Source organism: Dermochelys coriacea, chromosome 14 (assembly GCF_009764565.3).
Source record: "Dermochelys coriacea isolate rDerCor1 chromosome 14, rDerCor1.pri.v4, whole genome shotgun sequence".
NCBI classification, from domain to species: Eukaryota; Metazoa; Chordata; order Testudines; family Dermochelyidae; genus Dermochelys; species Dermochelys coriacea.
The window spans coordinates 19547144-19562539 of record NC_050081.1 but is presented as its reverse complement, the minus strand read 5'-3'; the positions used below and the strand labels follow the sequence as shown (position 1 = coordinate 19562539).

The window sequence follows — 15396 nt, the reverse complement described above, 5'->3', positions numbered from 1 at the left end:
ATTAAAACTGAAGGGGTCATGTTGCTTTCAAGTCCTGAAAATGTTCACGAGCTTCATGTAACCCACAGATCATTCTTTAACAGACAATTTTAAAATTGTGGATGTATAGGTTTTCCAGGATCTCCCTGCTGCTCCAAACTCTTTTCCTAGCACAGAGGTAGATTTCTCTAAATGTTCAGTTATTGCATCAAAAACATTTTATTAAAAAAAAAAACAAAAACAAACAAACCTGAAGGCTTACTCTGCATGCAGGTAGCCATACAAGTCAGATCCATATGCCTTTTGCATTGAAATAAAGTAAAGTAAAGGAAGCTTGGATGAAACCTGCAACCACATCAACCAAGTTCATTTTAAACCAGTTGTCCCTTCCAGCAAGTCCACATATTTCAGCACCCTTTTTTTCCCCCTTCTCGTTTTGAGCCTGCTCTTATTTAAGTCAAAAACGCGCATTTGCCTTCAACAGGAACATAATCGACTCTGTTGATAGATACTTTATTTAAGGGGGGGGGGGAAGACTGGAAGCATTGAATGCCTCACCTCCCACATTCCAAGGGTAGATCCTGATTTCAAATATACTCCATCAAGATCCTGTATTATTAGCTTTGTGCACACACACACATACACACACACACGCGCACAATAACTGATATTAAGAAATCCACAAAATTTGCATTCATGCATTTCCTGAAATCACTATAAACCCCATTCATATTTTCTCAACAAAACGTGAAAGCTAAAATCCTTCCAGTTTTGAGAGAGCCACTAATCAAAATAACAAGCACGAGGCTGCTATGAAATCTGGTGGAAGCCTTGTAATGGCTGGAATGTCACATCACATCCTTAAACATCCCTCCCTGAACTGCGAGATTGTACAGACGGTTACATCTATCAAGCATGATTTTTTAAGATGATAGCTTGTTAAATGAAGCAGCCATGTAATGTACATAAAAATGCCCCCAAACTAGCACTATCAGTTTACATCATATTATCAGATCAAGAATGTTCCAAAATTAAGATTTTTTTGTTAGAGGCACTCAACAAATTTATCTGGTCTCTGGATTCAATCTGACACTGTATATGCTCAGGACTAGCCAGAAATGGAATAGCAGAGGTATTGTAAATCAGTACTGAAGTCTAACATAGAATTGATGTAGGGTGAAGATTGCAGGCAACATGACAACATCATGCCTGTCTTCACATGGGGTCACCATATCTCGCTTTCATAAACAAGTCAGACAAAAGAAAATAAAAGTTACAGAAAAGATTCATTCACGATGCAAGTTTCTGAAGAAAGAGATTAACAGGTTTAATTATTTGTACAAACCAGCCTGTTAGCAAAAATCCTTAACGAAAGAACGAGGGAAGAGAGGACTGTGTTACAACCATTTAGTATTATTAAAGACATGCCATTTATATCAGAACGCTCTCCCTTTGTGGTTAGTTGTCTGTAGGAAGCTTGTTGCTAACGTTTTAGTAGCTGAATAAACCTCTTTATTGTATAGTGGTGGAAGGAGTCAAGTAAATCTCTCAATTACATTTTTCATCTGTAGCTTTGTGTAAAATCATCATTTTTGGTTAACAAGGCAAAAAGAGTTCTAAATTACAGTACACTTAACACAACAATTCTAACCAGGGTGGCTGTTCTTGCCTGGTGAAAGGAATCACATACATAAGGATTACAATAGCTCCTGCTTAAGGGCACCAGTTCTGTGAAAAGTGGTGAGAACCCTCAACCTGCATTAATTTCACTTCAAGTTGAGGGCATTGTACACCTAGAAGAAGGTGCTCACTGTACCCTGCAAGATCAGATCTTAACTAAACAAAAAACTCCCAAATACACAGGAGGTCAAGCACAGTAAGAGTCTAACAGACCCATAGGGAACCAAGGCATTCAAAATAAAAAATTGAGCAATGGTTCTTTGTATTAAGTAAGGAATATTCCGCAATTCAGAAAGTGTACTGGTCGTACACTTGGCTAGTGCATAGCATCCCCAATTGCATAGAATGTTTCCAATGCTGAGTTCATAACTAACCTATGCAAGTTTTTTCCATCTTTCGTGAGCCTGATTTGTCACCACTTGATATCCATGCTGCTTGCCGTTTGATTTACTGCACAGTATTTGGTGTGCAGAGTTTCTTGGACCTTCTTGGAGTCCATCCCTTCCAGCCAGTCCTGGTACAGCTTTTGCACATGCATGCTGGTTTCTGGAAGCCTGACAGGAATTGCTGCATACACTTCCTCCATCTGGCTGAGCAACACTTTGTCAGGTTTTCCATCTTCAGTCTGGGCTTGGCCTTTTCCATTTAAACACCCTAAAAATAGAACACCACAGCAATGAGACAGGATTGGTTTGTTTGGGGGAAGAACTATATAGTAGTTTAAACTCTGGATTTACAGTGTTGTCCTGTTGCTAATTAAAAAGGATAACTGCCTTTTGCAATCAGCAGCCCAACTGATGCTGCTAAAAGTCTCTGAGTAGCAGCCGTGTTAGTCTGTATTCGCAAAAAGAAAAGGAGTACTGGTGGCACCTTAGAGACTAACAAATTTATTTGAGCATAAGCTTTCGTGAGCTACAGCTCACTTCATCAATGCATCCGATGAAGTGAGCTGTAGCTCACAAAAGCTTATGCTCATATAAATGTGTTAGTCTCTAAGGTGCCACAAGTACTCCTTTTCTTTTTGCTAAAAGTCTCTGTTCACCTTTAAAAATGATTCTATCATCAGCAAGTGTCCAAATGTTGATGGGGTTTCCATAGCAACAATCTCTTTTCCTCCTCCCCTCCTTTCTTCGCCAGCTAGATCTCACATTCTTCTCTTGCCCTCAACTCTGTATTTCACAAAAGGACAGACAACCCCTCAGCATTCTGGGCTAGGTGCTTACAGGTCACCCAGCAGAAAACAAATACTGTCCCTCTCATTTTGGACATAAATGGAATAATAAATAAATGGAATAATAAATAAATAAATTCCTAATAAATGGAATAGACTCTCAGAAAGCCTAAATAGGTGTGTTTTATTTTGGACCATTCAGATTTGATGGTGGAGTCGTAAACATCTTACTATCATTAAAATAAGGAACAGCTCATTCTGGAACTTTCCCATGATACTCAAAGAAACAGGAAAAACATCACTATGGATCCAGTATCATTCTTACCTCCAGGGCAGGCAAGAACCTCCACAAAATGATACAAGAACTTTCCCTTTTTCAGCTTCAGGACCACGTTCTGGATGTTCCTAAAGCCATATGCAGCTGCGAAGCGCAACACTGTCTCACCGTCTTTTTCCAGGGTGACCTCCTGGAAGTCCTTGTTTCTGTACAGAGAGAGAGAGAGAGAGAGAGAGAGAGAGAGAATTCTAAACCCTCAGATCCCTTGAGGATTACTAACAGGATGATACAAGCATTTCAGTACATTCCCACAGAGCTCACATGATAGAAGGCAAAAGGGATAACCTGAGGATGAACGGGCAGGGCTTCTAGTTCCTAAGTGTCGTCAGTCAAATAAAAATTTGGGTAGGGATTGAAGAACAAATATCTATTCCATCTTCAAATAAGAAGCATTATTAATAAAACAAGAGTTAGTAACAGTGATTTTCCAATGGTGAATTTACAGGTAGCTTATTAAGGACAATTCAAACCAGTGATTTTGATATGTTGAATACCTAGTTACTGCACTGAGGTTCATGTTATCCCATCCCATTAATACAGACATCCAAAATCCAACTTACTTTAGTGTTTTGTAGGTAATTTCCTTGATATCCATATCAAACAGCTCTTTGGCAGCATGTTTAAAGATGTGCTCCAGGTACCCATCAGATCTCCTCCCATCATGCCGTACTACGTCCTCCTCCTTTATTTCACCAAACCTTAGAAAATGGACAAAAAGGAGGGACAAAGCAGCTCAGAGTTTGATCATTTCACTTGAAGAAAATGAGATTTATTTCTCTCTCCCATAACATTTTTTTATCAGGGGAAAAGACCATTTGCTCCTAGAAATGAACTTGTCCAATTTGTGTTTTGAGACAGTGGTAAAATGAAAATGGCAAAAGAGAACAAAAAAATTGTAGCTTCAAAAACTTCAGACAACAGAAGTTTAACAAAATATATTCATACATAATAGAATGAAATGGCTTGGAAACAGTCATCAAGACCAGCTGGTTAAAACACATTTTAAAAACCACACTCAAAGTCACATGGAAACTGAGTTGTATCAGCACTTAGGCAATTCGAAAACACTTGTTTTAACTGTGAAAACCCCCCACCCAAAACAAAATGAATGTGAAAGAATAAATATCAGATCATGTTTATTGTAATGTAGGACGCACTTTTAACCTTGAAGGATCTAAAAGTACTTTACAGATCATAGGCCTGATCCTGCAAACTTTTGCTCATGAGAGCAGTTCTGCTGGCTTCCATTGGACTGTGTGTGCCCCCAAGGATTTCCAACACTATGTCTGTAAACTGATATAGAAACAATACAGAGGGATCATTCCATGGAACATGGTAGCTGTTGGATAGCAGGAAGTGAAAAATACTATATCCAGTTGACAATGGATTCACCTGTTGGCAGAACAATTATCCAAGCTGAAATTTGTAGAATAAATAAGTAAATAAATACAGGAATTGACTCATGTCTGGTCAAAGAATAGTACTGAATGAGGCTTGCTAAACCCAGGGTTGTGAGTTCAATCCTTGAGGGGGCCATTTAGGGATCTGGGGCAAAAATTGGGGATTGGTCCTGCTTTGAGCAGGGGGTTGGACTAGATGATCTCCTGAGGTCCCTTCCAACCCTGATATTCTATGATTCTATGATCTCTAGTGATCAAAATTGGCAGTTTTATGCTGGGACACAAGGGGTGTGAGTGATTGGAATGCAGTCCTACAGAATCACTGGCAAATACTTTCTTTCCAGTAGAAAAGGAGTGGTTAGGGATACATGGCATCACTATGGTGAGAAAAAGATGTTTTTAACAGCAGTCCCAGCCTGTTGGCTGCTCCGGGAATAATAACTTCATCACCCTGCTCTCACTTCTGCTGGAAAAGCATCCGTAGCTCTGGTCTACTTTGCACTCCTCCCCGAGCATCCAGTGTGACCTGTGCTGGGACACTGCTTGTGTGCTAAATAGATTGTGCATTCTGTGGGTAGCAGCAGCCTGAGTCCTTACATTCAACCAGAAACCAAAGGCAGAAACTGTTAATGCAAAATAATAATATAATCAAACATCTAACTTAAAAGAACCACAGAAAAGTTGGGGTTTTATTCCTAAGGAACTAGGAATAAAACCTACATTTAACAAGTGAGAACCAGGCATACAACATGTCCACCTGCTCTTTGAGCCAGACCATTAATGGTGGATTTATTTAACTGATGGTGATTTTTGTTGTTATCAGCTGTGGTTCTGTTTGGTGTCAGCATGTCCTGTATTTGCCTAACTTCTATTTATAGTGATGTTCTCCAGTTAAGATAGTAATTATGAGAATTATAACAGAAGTCATTTAGGATTAAAAAGTAACTTGAACAAACAATCACAATGATTATACCACAGCTTCAAGTGTATTGGGGCTTATTTTTAAAGAGGAGTTTAATTTTGTTTAATGTTAATGTTAAAAGTAAGATGTCATTGGAGAAGCTTTTGTTCTTACTTCATTCCTCTTCCTCTGAAGATCTGCTTTTAATGGGTTAAAAATCACCGTAGGGAAGAATAAAGATTTGTGATGTCAAGTCTTGTAGCCTGATTCAATTCTGATATCATGTTATCCCTCTTAAGGTATTGCTCTCACCCCTAATATAAATTAGCCTAAATACAGCTTAAAAGACATTCCAATGGTATATTTAAAATTTGAGATCAAGCTTGCTCTTTAATAAAACAAAAAACCACTGACCTGGCTTCTCTGTAAGCCTTTAGAAAATGGGTACCTTTAACTCACGGCCAGTGCAGCCCAACTCACAGCCAGTGCAGCCTCATTAGAAAAGTAATCACAGAGGCTGTAGCATAAACAGGATTTAGGCGTTCTTATCACTGTATAATCTAGACTTCCCTAGCGTAGACAATGCTTAGGCCGGATACAATTTGAGGATGAAGGGAGAAACTCAAAGGGATTCTGGATACTCTTGAAGGAGCTTTCTTCCACTCTTTGCAGGAGAGTTGTCACTTTATTATGCAGCTGTGGAATGAGACTGGACTAACACGCATCACATACAAATTGGAACTGGATAACCTTTGAGACTCTACCTTTGTAACTAACTAAGTGGATCTATTTTCAGAGTAGCAGCCATGTTAGTCTGTATCCACAAAAAGAAAAGGAGTACTTGTGGCACCTTAGAGACTAACACATTTATTTGAGCATAAGCTTTGGTGAGCTGCAGCTCACTCTAGGAATTCTGTGAGTGTACATGATAGTTTCCATACTAGTTAGGCAGTGAGTAAACAAATACTCTAATGTTTTGCACGACTTTTCTCTGCTGTCCTTTAACCAATAGATGTATTTGATCTAATCTGGATAGAATCTAGCTGCTCTATTCAGGAAAAAAAAAAAAATGTACCATACCCAGAGAGGGTGGTGTTCACTTGTCACTAATTCTGCACGAAGACAATAGGAAAAATGGAAATTTACTGTCAAGATGCTGGTCTGAATGAAGGGATGACAGAACACAGAATAAACCCCACAGACATTGCCCCAGCCCAGTCTAGTGGGAATCTGGGTACTAGAAGGAGAACACACCCTGAGGGAATGAATAGTTAGCCCTTAAACAGGTTCAACTATAGCAAAGCTTTAAAAAATATATAGATGTGGGGCATCAAAACACCCCATGATAACACTAACACAAGTCATCAGTTCAGTGGAATCCAGAATCTCACCACTTTATACAGACCTAATGCTACTGCACAAAGATACAAATAAAAGCTACTTGCGGGTTTTTTTAATCATATCCATTGCAGACACTGAAGCCTGTTGAACATACAATCTTGGCACAGCACAGGTTTCATTCTTTTAAATTAGGCTTTTAAAAAAAAATTTGAGAGGAATTCATTTTGGAATGGGCTGCTGTTTTCGGTGATTGGTTTTGGATTAGTATAAAAATATATCCATTAGAAAGGGCTATCTATTGCATTTTACCACTTCATGGATTGGGAGATACAAGAGGCCTCTAAAAGAAAAATGCTGGTTTCTTTAGCCACTGTGTATGTGAACAGGTTTCAGTGTAGTCTGGTTTTGGTGCATGCCAACTGTTTTTTTTGAGTAACTTATTTGTTTGAAAAAGCACTACACATGTGGTGACTTCTATGTATGGCAGAACATTATTTGATCACTGGCACAATGACAACATAGCCCACAGCAAAAGCTACTTACAAATTGTCTATAGCCACCTCAGCCACTTCTTTCATAGATATATTTTTCTGTTCCATTATTTGGACAATTTCACCTGTAGGGCAATGCAGGACATTTTATCTTTAACACAAACCAAAGTACACACACACAGTCTCTCTCTTCAAGAAGACAGATAGCTGAGACTGGCAGAGCAAAAACACACGGACAGTGTGGTATGAAGTACGGTTGCCAACCCTCCAGGATTGGCCTGGAGTCTCCGGGAATTAATGATTAATCTTTAATTAAAGATTATGTCATGTGATGAAATCTCTAGGAATACATCCAAAGTTGGCAACCCTCGTATGAAGCCATGAATAAGTCTTACAGGTCACCCAATATGAGTTCCAGAAATGTGTGGTGATTGTGGTATGTCCTAAAGGTATTCTTGGATGTGCCACATATTTACCAAACTATGTTGGCAGTGTTTAAGAATGAATGAATAACTTTCAATCTATCACTGGCCCAGTATTGGATGATATGCCTCCTGAGCCTTGGGGCAGGGGGGCATTTGGGAGAAATTTCCACATTGCCCAGAAAAGGAGGAAATGTTTTTGTGGCGGTTGATCTTAAAAGACAACCCTTTCCTTCCATTCCCCCCCAGCCCCTCTGTGGGGAGGGGGGAAGGCAGTTGTTTGAAGCTGCTGGGGGGCAAGAAGGTTGAGTAGTCTTCCCAAGAGAGGTGTGTTAATTAATTAACAGGCGGAATGTAGATAAGGAGGACAAAGCCACAAAATAAATGCTGGCCAGGACAGCTTTTGCCTGTTGGAAAGGTTTGACTGCAGTGCAAGTTCAGATACTTGCTCTGGATAAGACAAGGAGAGCAGAACACAGATGGCCAGTTTTTGTTCTTTTATCTACCCCACACCCAATGTCTATGCAATACATATACAGTCAGTAATTCAAGAAAGGGTCCTTTTTTGGAATCAGATGAAACTAAACCTTATTTTGACAGCTACAAAGTGCTAAATGAATAAAAAGCTGACCTAGCATAAAGTCAGTTCAAACAACTGGTGAATCATGCTGCCGTTTTATATAGGAGTACATTTAAAGGAGGTTTTACCTGATGTTAGAACACAATCAACGTCTTGAGAGTTATACAAGGGGGTGTAAAAATCTTCCCGCAGGGCTTCCAATTTTTTGTCATAGCAAGGAGCCACGATTATATGGAAAATTTTATCTGGAGATAGGTTCTAAGGAATAAAAAGGACACATCTGAATTTTGTGAAAAGGCCAAGAATGCATGGAGACAAACATGGATGAAAGTATTATTACAGAAAATTACACAGGTTATATTTACAGTCACATTAGGTCTGAAACTAACTGCAAGGCACAGCAACTGGGGCAACTTTTTTTTGTTTTGTAGAAGTTGATTATATTACAGGTTTCAGAGTAGCAGCCATGTTAGTCTGTATTCGCAAAAAGAAAAGGAGTACTTGTGGCACCTTAGCGACTAACACATTTATTTGAGCATAAGCTTTCGTGAGCTACAGCTCACTTCAAAAACCAGTTTGTTTTTTGAAGTGAGCTGTAGCTCACGAAAGCTTATGCTCAAATAAATGTGTTAGTCTCTAAGGTGCCACAAGTACTCCTTTTCCTTTTGATTATATTACAGTAGTTGTCAGAGCTATCCCAAACTAACACATTAGGCTAGACAGCTTACTTCTTCTAAGTGACCTGATTAACTAAAATTTGTCTATAAGAACAGAGAAAGCAAGAAGCCTCTTCTCATGGAAGCTACTTCTAGTTCTGTGCATTTTGAGAAGTGGGACATGTCCAGATTTGGAGCTGCAGCTGTCATTTATCACAGGGGCACCCATACTTTGCCCATCTGATGGAGATGTTGCTAGGAGGTTGACAGCTACTAACAGCACCAGCAGCATACATATTTATATAGCACTTAACAATAACTCACTGATGCAACCTACGTCATAGGTTACTCCTGGGGGGGGATTCTGCGCCCACGCAGAGGCACAGAATTCATATGGGCCGCATTTTTCTGTACCCCCCCATGCAGAAAAATGCAAAACATCTGCCGGCGGGCACATGCCTCTTCCACAGCAGGCCAGGCAGCATGTCTGTTCCAGTGTGCCCGGAGCTGCCTCAGGACAATGATTAGCAAAACTATATGACTGTCTACTGCCCCCCCCCTTTTTTTTGTTTTTTTGCTGTTTGCTGTTCTGTAATGTAATTTAAATGAAAATCCAGGATTACTGGAATGCAGGATATCAGTAACCAAGTGTTTGTTACTTAACTTTCATGTGTTTAGGAAATGATGAATAGTGTGACGGGGCAAGGCCAGATGGCTATGGAAGAGTAGTCTTATTGGGATCCGGGAAGTGGGCGGGCGAAGCCCGTCCACTGCTAAAGGGTCCCCCCCAGCCTAAAAGGGGGATCCACAGGACCTAGATACCCAAAAAATTCCAGGGGACAACTAATAAAATAACAGGGACAGGAGTGCGGTCAAAGGGTCAAAAGAAGGGAACCGGACGGGGACACCGAGCAGAGAACCCCGGAGAGAGCCCACTGCTCCTCAAAGGCGTCAAGGGAGTCAGAGGACGCCGCCCAGAGGAACTCTGCCCAGATACGTGAACGGACCGAGGATCGGAAATAGGCCCTACAGTCACAGGAGACTCCATCGGCCAACCTCCTCACTCTGGTTTTGTAGATGGCCATTTTAGCTAGGGCCAGGAGGAGGTTGACCAGGAGATCCCGCGACTTTGTGGGGCCACGGATAGGGAGTGCATAAATGAGAAGGTGAGGGGAGAAGTGCAACCAAAAACGTAATAAGATATTGGTGAGGAGCCGGAATAGGGGCTGCAGCCTGGCACACTCCAAGTAGACATGTGCCAGGGTATCCCTCACGCCGCAAAAGGGGCAGGTGTCTGGGATTGTGGTGAACCGCGCCAAGTACACGCCCGTGCTCACGGCTCCGTGAAGGAGCCGCCAACTGACATCCCCGGTGGGCTTTGGGACTAAGATGGAATATAGGCTGGCCCACCGGGGCTCTTCACCCTCCAAAGGTGGCAGGAGGTCCCGCCATTTTGTATCGGGGCGGGACACGAGGGTGCGGGCGTGAAGGGTGTGAAGCACAAGCGTGTAGAGATGTTTTCTTGGCGCGGTTTGAAAACAGACCGGCTGCATCTCGTGCAGCCGGCTTCTAGTGAAGGGGTGAAGGGATCGGTTGGGTCCACGGGGCAGGGGTCCAATTAAAAGGTCCGGCGGGCCTGGGGTAGTGGGTGGGCGGGGCGTGCCCTCGTGCAGGACCCGGTCGAGATAAACCCGAGCAGCGGGCGGCAAAGCGGTCTTCACCTCCTGAAGTATGCCTCGGGGTGTACAAGGTCTGGAAAGCCCCATGCGCTGAGCGAAGGTTAGGGGATCCAGCCAGTCTCCCCGGTCATAGTCCAGGAGGTCTCCGACTCTTGTGACCTCTGCCAGGACCAACCTCTGGCGCACCGAGCGGGACTCCGCCACCTGCAAACGGAGCTGGGGGGTTGTGTAGCAGGGGCTCCGCGAGGAGATCTGCCCCCTCGGTGGCCGCCACGGACCTGCTCGTTGTAAAGAGTTTCCAGGTCCGGAGGAGGTCCTGGTAGAAGACCGGCAGCCCGGAGAGGTCTCGCGGAAGACCTCTCGGATGGAGATAAAGGAGCTGTCGGTCGTATCGGAGCCCTCGGAAGTGGCGCAGGAAGGCGTGCGCCAGTATGCTCCACGCCGGACTACCTGCACCATAAAGGAGCCTCTGCAGGGTCTGGAGGCGGAAGACATGGACCTGAGTAAGCAGACATTTTAGGCCCTGCCCTCCCTCCTCCACAGGTAGATGGAGAACCCCTGCAGGGACCCAGTGCAGTCCTGACCAAAAGAACTCCAGAATCGATGTCCGCAGGTTGGTCAGGAAAGCCGGGGCTGGGATCAGGGTGTTGAGCCGGTACCAAAGCATGGACAGGATTAGTTGATTAAGCACTAACGCTCTCCCTCGAAGGGAGAGGCACCGGAGTAGTCCTGTCCATTTCCGGAGCCGCTCTATCACCCCGCCCTCTAAATTCTGCCAGTTCTCCGGCGGAGAGGGATGCGTGGCAGAAAGATAAACGCCCAGATAGAGCAGCGGACCCGTGCTCCACCGGATGGCTTGAAGCGCGGGTGGGCGGGGGCTCGCCTGCCGCCAGTCCCCTACCACCAAGCCAGAGCTCTTGACCCAGTTGACCCGCGCGGAGGAGGCTGCTGAATAGATGGCCTGGCAAGCCTCCACTCGCACCAAGTCGCCCGGGTCCTGGACCATGAGGAGCACGTCATCAGCGTACGCCGACAGGACCAGCCGCAGCTCCGGCTCCCTCAGCACCAACCCTGTCAACCTCCTTCGGAGGAGACAGAGGAAGGGCTCGATCGCCAGAGCGTAGAGCTGGCCTGAGAGGGGGCACCCCTGCCGTACTCCTCGCCCGAAGTTGACCGGTTCGGTCAGGGTCCAGTTGAGTCTTACCAGACACTCTGCGGAAGCGTACAGCACCCGGAGAAAGTTCACAAACCTGCGTCCGAAGCCAAATGCCTGCAGAGTGCTCATTAGATACCCGTGATCCATCCTGTCGAACGCCTTCTCCTGATCTAAAGACAGGAGGGCGAACGACAGACCATCCCTACACCCAAGTTCCAATAGGTCCCGGACCAGATATAGGTTGTCGAAGATACTGCGGCCCGGGACGGTGTAGGTCTGGTCTGGGTGGACCACGTCCGCCAGCACGGACCCTAGCCTCAGGGAGATGGCTTTTGCCACGATTTTGTAGTCCGTGCTGAGGAGCGAGACGGGACGCCAATTTCGTAAATCGCGGAGGTCCCCCTTCTTTGGCAATAAGGCCAGCACGGCTCGCCTGCACGAAAGAGGGAGGACCCCGCTCTGCAAAGACTCGGCCCAGACGGTGACTAGGTCTGGGCCCAGGACGTCCCAGAACACGCGGTAGAACTCCACGGTCAGCCCGTCCATGCCGGGAGATTTATTGGTGGGCATGCGACGGAGGGCTTCCGAGAACTCGGCCAGAGTGAGGGGCAGCTCTAGCCGGTCTCGGTCGCCCACGCTGACCGTCGGGAGCTCCTCCCACAGCACTCTGCAAGCGTTAGGATCGGTCGGATCCGGGGAGAAAAGGCTTGCGTAGAAGGCTCTCGCCCTCTCGCACATCTCCACCGGATCCGTGAGGGGGTGCCATCCTCTGCCAGTAGGCAGATGATATGTTTCTTAGCCCCCCTCTTTTTTTCCAGGGCGTAGAAGAAGCAGGAGCCGCAATCCATCTCCCGAAGGAGACGGATGCGGGATTGAACAAAGGCACCCTGGGCCCGATGGTCCTCGAGGGTCCGGAGCTCCTCCCGGCACGCTCCGCAGAGGGGTGGATCCTCGGGGCTGGCGGCCAGACGCCTCTCCAGCTCTAAGACCTCCCGTTCCAACTGCTCTATCGCTGCATCCCTCCGTCGGCTGGTGTCCCGGGTGTAGTCACGGCAGAAGAGCCGGGCGCGCACCTTCCCTACGTCCCACCACCGCCGTGCCGAGGGAAAGGCACGCCGCTGCCCTCGCCAGGCCAGCCAGAACTCCCGGAAGGACGCCACGAAGCCCGCATCCTCCAGCAAGCTGTTGTTAAAATGCCAATAGGCCGGCCCTGGCCTCTCCGCGCAGAGGGAGGCTGTCACGGTGGCTACGTGATGGTCAGAAAATGGGGCCGGCCGGATGTTGGAGGAGTGGGCTCGTGTAAGATGAAAGCGTGATAAATAAATGCGGTCCAACCGGGAGTGGCGCGACCGATGGGCCTCCACCCGGACAAAGGTGAACGTGGAAGTGTCATCCGGGTGGTGGTCGCGCCAGACGTCCACCAGGGAGTGGTGTTCGACTATCTCCTGGAGGACGGCGACGGTGGCCGGGCTCTGCTCGGTTCCCGAGCGGTCCCGTTCCTCAAGGGTGATGTTAAAGTCCCCTCCCAGGACCAGGCACTCCTGAGGATCTAAGGTGCCGAGGAAGGCGGATGCCTGCTGATAGAATTGCAGCCGCTCTGGGCTCGCTGCTGGGGCATAGATGTTGACGAGGTTGACTACAAGCCCCTCCATTTGGACCCGGAGGTGCAGCAGGCGACCCGGCACAGCCTCGGCGACCCCCAGCACCTCGGGCCGTAGGTCGGGGGAGAACAGGGTCGCCACTCCACCCGTATGAACTGTGAGGTGGCTAAAGTAGACCCTGTCCCCCCAATCCAGCCGCCAGCTGTCTTCGGCGGTCGGATCCGTATGGGTCTCCTGCAGGAAAACCACAGAGTACCTCCCCTCTCGAAGGAAGGAGAGCACCTGGGACCTGCGGAGACCCATCTTACAGCCACGGGTGTTCAATGTTGCAATGGTAAAGGGTGCCATGAGGAGGGCTGGGGGGGATCCTCGCCGGCAGGGATGCTCGTGGCTCCCGGCGGGCCGCGCAGCAGTCCGTGACCCACCCTGTAGGTGAGTAAGGAGTCACGGAAGTGGCGGACCCGCTGGTAGGCCGCGGCGCCCTGTCTCCCGGTCCTTTTCCCCTCCCCCATGAGGGCCCTTGCGGCCCGGAGGATTTGATTAAAGTCCCCCCATCGCTGGAGGGCAAGCTGGACTTTGTTGCGGGAGCCACGGACGTCTTCTAGGAACTCCCGCAACTCCTCTCGCAGCGCATGGGGGGCTGGGGTTATGGTCTGGTTGCTCCCCGATGGGGCCCTTGGTACAGCCCCCTGGCCCAGCGAGACGGGCAGACAGGGTGCGGACCCCCGACGGGGCTCTTGATGGGTTGACCTGAATGCTGGGGCGATAGGGGGCGGCGGAGGGAGGATAGCAGCCCCTGGTGGGTCGGGACGGGCAAACACAAAGGCCATTCCCTGGGAGTCATCTGTTGAAAAGGGGAAGGAGACTGTCCCAGGGGTGGCAATAATATCTCGGGAGGTGGGCGGGATAAGGGCAGGGGCAGGGGTAGAGGTGAGAGTCTGGGTCGGGAGAGGGCTCTCACTGATGCCGGGCGCAAGCTCTCTGGTGGATTTGGCAGCCACGGCATCAGGAGGTGGACTTTCTTCTGTAGGGTCCTCTCCCGGAAAGGAGGTCGAATGCTCCTCACCAGCGAGGGATGCCCCTGGTGGCTCAGGTTCCAGCCGCGTGGCACTGGCCGTCGCCTCAACTGGCTCGGCGGCTCTCAGCAGGGTGCCCTCTGCAGCCGGGTTGATGGAGGAGTCCAGGGGCTCCTCGGAGGTGGGAGCAGAAGCAACGGTTACGGGGAGGGAGTATGGGGAAAAGGGGGCTGGAAAGAAGTCGCCCAGATCGAGGCCCGCTGGCATAGGATCGTCCTCCCCTTGGGTGACCGGGGTCAGACCCAGGGCCTCGATCTCCTCATATATAGAGGGGAAATTGTTTTCCGCTACCCCGGGATTCTCCCCGCCGGCACCTGACGCGATGGTTACTTCGGGGCACACTGGGGTTTCAAATGGTGCCTCGGGGGTCTTGGAGGGGAGGGACTCCCGTGGAGGGGAGATACCGTCTTCCAGTGCTGCCACGTCTTCCCCAGCCGGCTCTGGTGGGTGGAACACACCCATGGGTAGAGCGGAAGGCTCGGCATCGGTGCCCCCCTTCCTGGTTTTCCGGGGGGCCTCCGCGTCACATGGGAGGAGCGGAGCTCGAGCCTTCCGCTTGCCCCGCTTCCCCTGGACTAGGGCCCAGCCCTCCATGGCATCATCCGGGGGCTGGCTAGCAGGGGTTGTGTCAGGGGGCAGAGGCGATGGCTCAGGGACTCGAGGGGGTAACGGTGGGGCAGCACAAGGGAGGGAAGATTCCCCTTGGGGCGGGTCCTCTCCCATGCAGGGCGGTGTACCTGCCGCACCCTCCTCCACACGCCTCCCCAGATTGCAAACAGCGTGGGAGGGGTTCTCTCGCTCGTTTGGGCATAGTGGGGGAGGTGACCCTTGGGCCTGAGCGGGAGCAATGGTGGACTGGGAAGGAGGAGGGGCGGTTTCAGGTGCCGGGCAGCCAGGGGCGTCGGCAATGACGGGGTCGGTGTCCT

At 48.0% G+C, this 15396-nt stretch overlaps 1 protein-coding gene across 4 annotated transcripts in view; it reads right to left on the bottom strand.

The window, feature by feature from the left end:
- Positions 1–98: 98 nt before the first annotated feature.
- NARF (nuclear prelamin A recognition factor) overlaps positions 99–15396 on the bottom strand; it is a 48763-nt gene continuing 33465 nt past the window's right edge. For all 4 annotated transcript variants that reach the window (XM_043497414.1, XM_043497415.1, XM_038371095.2 and 1 more), the window contains 5 exons: positions 8431–8560; positions 7353–7425; positions 3728–3865; positions 3156–3313; positions 99–2313 (listed from right to left, as the gene is read on the bottom strand). In XM_043497414.1, the coding sequence (XP_043353349.1) occupies positions 2072–2313; positions 3156–3313; positions 3728–3865; positions 7353–7425; positions 8431–8560 (741 nt within the window). In that variant the 3' untranslated portion in view covers positions 99–2071. The remainder of the gene's footprint in view (positions 2314–3155; positions 3314–3727; positions 3866–7352; positions 7426–8430; positions 8561–15396) is intronic.